At 52.2% G+C, this 5,747-nt stretch overlaps 1 protein-coding gene across 3 annotated transcripts; it reads left to right on the top strand.

Moving 5' to 3' along the window:
- Positions 1-1,229: 1,229 nt before the first annotated feature.
- Positions 1,230-5,080, top strand: ZNF688 (zinc finger protein 688). 3 transcript variants are annotated; one of them, XM_033218135.1, is made up of 3 exons: positions 1,230-2,547; positions 2,857-2,970; positions 4,347-5,080. In XM_033218135.1, exons 1-3 carry the CDS (start codon positions 2,352-2,354, stop codon positions 4,865-4,867), a joined length of 831 nt encoding a protein of 276 aa, XP_033074026.1. In that variant the 5' UTR covers positions 1,230-2,351; the 3' UTR covers positions 4,868-5,080. The 3 variants fall into 3 exon arrangements, with proteins under 3 accessions (XP_033074026.1, XP_033074027.1, XP_033074028.1); XM_033218136.1 differs by having other exon boundaries at positions 1,236-2,687; XM_033218137.1 differs by lacking the exon at positions 2,857-2,970 and having other exon boundaries at positions 1,236-2,547.
- The last annotated feature ends 667 nt before the right edge of the window (positions 5,081-5,747 follow it).

Raw genomic sequence — 5,747 nt, 5'->3', positions numbered from 1 at the left:
TCCAAAAATGCTGGATTACAGGTGTGAGCAACTGGGCCGGGCCTAAATTAAATATTTTCAAAATTTAAAAAATACTAATTTCTAAGGATATATTTTTCCTTATTCAATTTCTACACTATTCACCACGTGGAGTGCAGTGAGGCAGTTCCAGAATTCAAAGTAATAATATAAGTATATTAATATTTAATTATTAACAATAATTTATTTATATATGCATATGAGATCAGCAGGATCTCAAAAAAAGTATTTCAGGTGAAAAACAGCAAGGATAGGCCAGAAAATACAAAGAAATCTTGACTGAAAAGTCAGCAATAAAGAACACCGTTGAATAAAAAGGAAGGCTTAATATACTAGGGCCGGCAGGGGAGCCAAGCAAGAAGATCCAGGGCCAGAATGACAGCAGGCACCTGGTAGGCCTTGCTTGTTATCTCCAGCAAGCAGCCCCATGCTTAGCAAACAGTATTCTGCATGCTGTGTGATTGCAGGTATATTCCAAATGTGGGGATGAAGGCAACTAATACTTATAGTCCAACGCCACTAGCCATGACGATGACCCATCTTGGCTGAAAAATAAAGACCTTAAATCTAGGAAGTAGAGGATACAACCCAGGACAGCAGGAAGGGGAGACCTCGTATGAGAAGAACTGAGGCCCAATCCAGTTTAGAGAGGAGACTGAAGGCTAAAGAAGGAAGGTTTCCCAGGAAAAAAAAATTAGGATTCGAAAGTTGATGCTATCTTTGGTAATCTGGAACAACGTAAAGAAGTAGAAATGGCGGGGCCGGGCGCGGTGGGTCACGCCTGTAATCCCACCACTTTGGGAGGCTCAGGTGGGAGGATCACCTGAGGTCGGGAGTTCGAGACCAGCCTGACCAACATGGAGAAACCCCGTCTCTACTAAAAATACAAAATTAGACAGGCATGGTGGCTCATCCCTGTAATCCCAGCTACTTGGGAGGCTGAGGCGGGAGAATCGCTTGAACCTGGGAGGCAGAGGTTGCGGTGAGCCGAGATTGCGCCATTGCACTCCTGGGCAACAAGAGTAAAACTCCTTCTCAAAAAAAAAAAGAGAGAGAGAGAGAAAAGTAGAAATGGCCGAGAACGGTGGCTCATGCCGGTAATCACAGCACTTTGGGAGGCCGAGGCAGAAGTATTGCTTGAGGCCAGGAATTCCAGAGCAGCCTGGGCAACATAGCAAGACCCTGTCTCTGTTTTAAAAATTTAAAAATTAGCCAAGCATGGAGTGTGCGCCTGTGGTCCCAGCTACTCGGGAGGCTGAGGTGAGAAGATCGCTTCAGCCCGGGAGGTCGAGTCTGCAGTGAGCTAGGATCGCACTGCTGCATTCCACCCCGGGCCACAGAACAAGACCCTGTCTCAAAACAAACAAAAAATAAATTCATGTATGTTAGCAACAATTACAATGTAATTTAAAACTTCCCCATTCCAATTCCATCCTCACCAAGTACGTTCTTTCACCTGCAGCTTCGGTCTAGAGCCTGAGCGAGCCGAGCTGCGGATGCCAGGGGCTGGGTGGACTCCGCAGCTAAACTCCTATTGTAAAACACGCACCTGCTTCTACCGCGGGTGTACACATGGTTTGCCAGGGTGTGCGCGTCTTCCCAAGGGATCTGGGGACCAGATTCCAGCTCCTGCCATCGGGAGGCATGGTAAGAGCCCGTAGGGGACACAATCCTGAGCACCGCAGATACCGAGGTCCCCGATGCGCTCCAGTCTGTCAACAGAGGCTTCAGGACCGCGGGGTCCTTTCAAACGCCCGCCAGTCCCAGGCCAATCACCGCGCAGCTTCTTCCGGGATCGTCGCCAATCATCGGCCGTTCCGTCTTGCGGGTAAAGAGGGGTAAGTGAAGCTTTGTACCCGTCCATCTTTCTTGAAGGCAAGAAGCCTCTCTTCTACTTCCCAGACACCCCGCCTTGCCCACCAGAGAAAGCTTCCGAAGCGGCTTTATTTAAGGGCAAGTGGTACGATGAGGCCAGAGAAGTCAGAAAGGCTCCATATTTGATATGGTCAAAGAATGGCGCCCTTAAGAGCAGCCGGTGACAATTGAAGCTAGGTGGTCGCCATGTTTTCTGAAGGCACCTTCCGGGTCCCTTAACCCGGGTGTCTATGTCCAAGGGGCCATGAAGTGAATAAACACTGAGGAATTATATTTGTCCCTATCAGAATCCTCGAATCCCTAGCAGCCAGTCCCTGCTAATTCGGTTGCCTCGGCTGCGTTTGAACGCCACGGCTGGGCGGGGCCGCCCTTCCTGTGGACGACAACAGCTGAGGCCAGAAGCGGGGAGACGGCGGCCCCAGGGACCTGGCGGCCGCCGATCGGGGCTGCAAGGCCCCATGGCGCCGCCCCCAGCCCCGCTCCTGGCGCGGAAGGCCGGGGAGACCCGGCCTGGTTGCAGGAAGCCCGGGGCTGTGAGCTTCGCGGACGTAGCCGTGTACTTCTCCCCGGAGGAGTGGGGCTGTCTGCGGCCCGCGCAGAGGGCCCTGTACCGGGACGTGATGCGGGAGACCTACGGCCACCTGGGCGCGCTCGGTGAGAGCCCCGGGTCCGAGCCCCCTCCTCCTTTACCGGGTTCACAGGGGAGATGATGTGGAAGGGCCAGAGAACTGTAAGCCCTAACCCCGCACTCTTGCGCCAACACCAGCAGCCACCTCCCGTTCCCAGGGCTTCAGGTACCCCCTCGGGAGTGTTTTCACCCGCATCCACTTCATTCAGGCAGCAGCACTGCACCCCGGTCCAGGTTGAGTATAAGTTCCGAGTGGGTGCCCTCAGCCTGGAGGGGAATGCCAACTCCCCACGATGGCCTCTCAGGCCCGCGCTGTGATCCCTGTTCTCTCCCAGGATTCCCAGGCCCCAAACCAGCCCTCATCTCTTGGATGGAACAGGAGAGTGAGGCTTGGAGCCCCGCCGCCCAGGATCCTGAGAAGGGGGAAAGACTGGGAGGAGCTCGGAGAGGTGAGGGATAGTCCCGGGTCCCCCCTACTTGATTTTCCAAGGCTTCCTGTCTAGCAGAGTTTCCTTTCAGGCCCCCACTTCCAGCATCCCTAAAGAAATTTAACTGTGTTGGGTACTAGAGGAGTAAAGAAGGCAGACCTGGTACAAAGTTTTCAGAACATAGGACAGCGGTCCTGTGGGGACTGGGAGCCCAGTCCAACATGTTTGTGCTTCCAGATTTCTCTCATTCTCTCTCTCTCTCTTGTTTTTTTTTTTTTTTTTAAAGGGAGTCTCATTCTGTAGCCCAGGCTGAAGTGCAGTGGTGCGATCTCGGCTCATGGCAACCTCCGTCTCCTGGGTTCAAACGATTCTCCCACCTCAGCCTCCAGAGTAGCTGGAATTACAGGCACACGCCACCACGAGCGACTAATTTTTGTATTTTTAGTACAGACGGGGTTTCACCATGTTGGCCAGGCTGGTCTCGAACTCCTGATCTCATGTGACCTGCTCGCCTCAGCCTCCCAAAGTGCTGGGATTAAAGGCCTGAGCCACTGTGCCAGGCCAGCTCATTCTCCCTCTTTCAGGAATAACTAAAACTCCCCAAGATTGGAAGTGCCTTCAGGTCTACCATTCACATTCCTCAAGTGAGGCAAAGTGGCACGAGAAAAAATACCCAGTCATTGACAAGTTGACTTTTCTCCCTTCACCATCACCCAGTGGAGTGACCTTGAGCAAATGTTTCCTCATCTGTAAAAGAGTCTTACCTTACAAAAAATGGAGAAACCACACTAATAATAGCCTCTGCTTGGCCAGGTGCGGTGGGTCATGCCTGTAATCCCAGCACTTTGGGAGGCTGAGGTAGGTGAATCACCTGAGGTCAGGAGTTCAAGTGCAGCTTGGCTAACATGGTGAAACCCTGTCTTTACTAAAAATACAAAAATTAGCTGGGCGTGGTGGTGAGCTCCTGTAATCCCAGCTACTTGGGAGGCTGAGACAGGAGAATCACTTGAACTTGGAAGGTGGAGGTTGCAGTGAGCTGAGATCTTTCCACTTCACTCCAGCCTGGGTGACAGAGTGAGACTCTGTCTCAAAAATAAATAAATAAATAAATGCCCCTGCTTCCTGAGCACTTACTAAGTGCTTAACATGCATCTACTCAGCTAATCCAGCAATGCTGTGAAGTGAAAAGCCGTTATTATTCCAATTTGATGCATACGGAACCAAGGCTCAGATAAGTCACTTTCAGGAGATCTGAATCCTGTTTACCTTGTTCTAAAGCCTGTGTGTTAATCACTGGACAGAACTTCTCTGGCACTACCTTAAGTGAAAAGCATTCTATAACCTGAGATAGTCTGTGCAGAAGTGTTTGTAAGTGTAACTTAATTCCGGTTTCCCAGGAGATGCCCCAAACAGGAAGGAAGAGGAACCCGAGGAAGTTCCAAGAGCCAAAGGGCCTAGAAAGGCTCCTGTGAAAGAGAGTCCTGAAGTGCTGGTGGAATGCAACCCTGACCCAGCTATTAGCGTGGCCCCTGCACGGGCACAGCCACCCAAAAATGCTGCCTGGGACCCGACCACAGGAGCACAGCCCCCGGCACCCATGCCCAGCGTGGATGCTCAGGCCGGCCAGCGGCGCCATGTGTGCACGGACTGCGGCCGCCGCTTCACCTATCCCTCGCTGCTGGTCAGCCACAGGCGCATGCACTCCGGGGAGCGACCCTTCCCCTGCCCCGAGTGTGGCATGCGCTTCAAGAGGAAGTTCGCAGTGGAAGCGCACCAGTGGATCCACCGCTCCTGCTCTGGGGGGCGGCGGGGCCGGAGGCCTGGGATCCGGGCTGTGCCTCGGGCCCCAGTCCGAGGTGACCGGGACCCGCCTGTGCTCTTCCGGCACTACCCAGACATCTTCGAGGAGTGCAGCTGAGCAGCACCGACCTGACCTTGGCACGAAGGACTGACAGAGCCCTGAGGTGGGCCACTGAGTCGGGGACTCCGAAACTGAAATTCATGCCCTGGACTTTCCTCAAGGATCCCTCAAGTTTCCAACTTGTAAAAAGAAAAGTGCCTGTAAAGATTCGAATAGATTAGACTTGCCACCCCTATCCCCAGTCTTTTGTAAAAAAAAAAAAAAAAAAAAGAAGAGAGTGAGATCCTGGACTCATTTCAAAGTGTTATCTGAAGATCAGGTGCAACAGAGACCTTTCCCTCATCTCAGGAACTAGCCACTCCTTGTCTACTTCAAATGCAGATGCTGAGGGGGGACCAAGACCTGGGGAGGGGACCTACATGGAGGGCGTTGTCAAGCCCTGGCTAATTGTCATCAGCAGGGGACCCAGATACTGGAGTGGATGGGAATAGAATAAATGCAGGTGGCACAAGTCCAGCCTCTGTTGGGAGGCCAAGGTGTGAGGGTCGCTTAAGGCCAGGAGTTCAGACCAGCCTGAGCAACATAGTGAAATCCCATCTCTAGGAAAAAAAAAAAAAAATGAACCGGGCATAGTGGCACATCGTGCCTGTGGTCCTAGCCACTTGGGAGGCTGAGGCAGGAAGACTGCTTGAGTCCAGGAGTTCAAGGCTATAGTGAGCTATGATTGTGCCACTGTACTACAGCCTGGGCAACAGAGTAAGACTTCATTTCTTTTTTTTTTTTTTTGAGACAGGGTCTCACTTTGTCACCCAGAGTGGAGTACAGTGGTGCCATCTCGGCTCACTGCAACCTCTGCCTCCTGGGTTCAAGCAATTCTCCTGCCTCAGCCTTCTGAGTAGCTGGAATTACAGGTGGGTGCCACCATGCCCGACTAATT

This window comes from Trachypithecus francoisi, unplaced genomic scaffold, assembly GCF_009764315.1.
Source record: "Trachypithecus francoisi isolate TF-2019V2 unplaced genomic scaffold, Tfra_2.0 Lachesis_group10, whole genome shotgun sequence".
NCBI classification, from domain to species: Eukaryota; Metazoa; Chordata; class Mammalia; order Primates; family Cercopithecidae; genus Trachypithecus; species Trachypithecus francoisi.
Note: the sequence above shows the minus strand (reverse complement) of the source record. Positions and strands in the feature narration are given on the sequence as shown.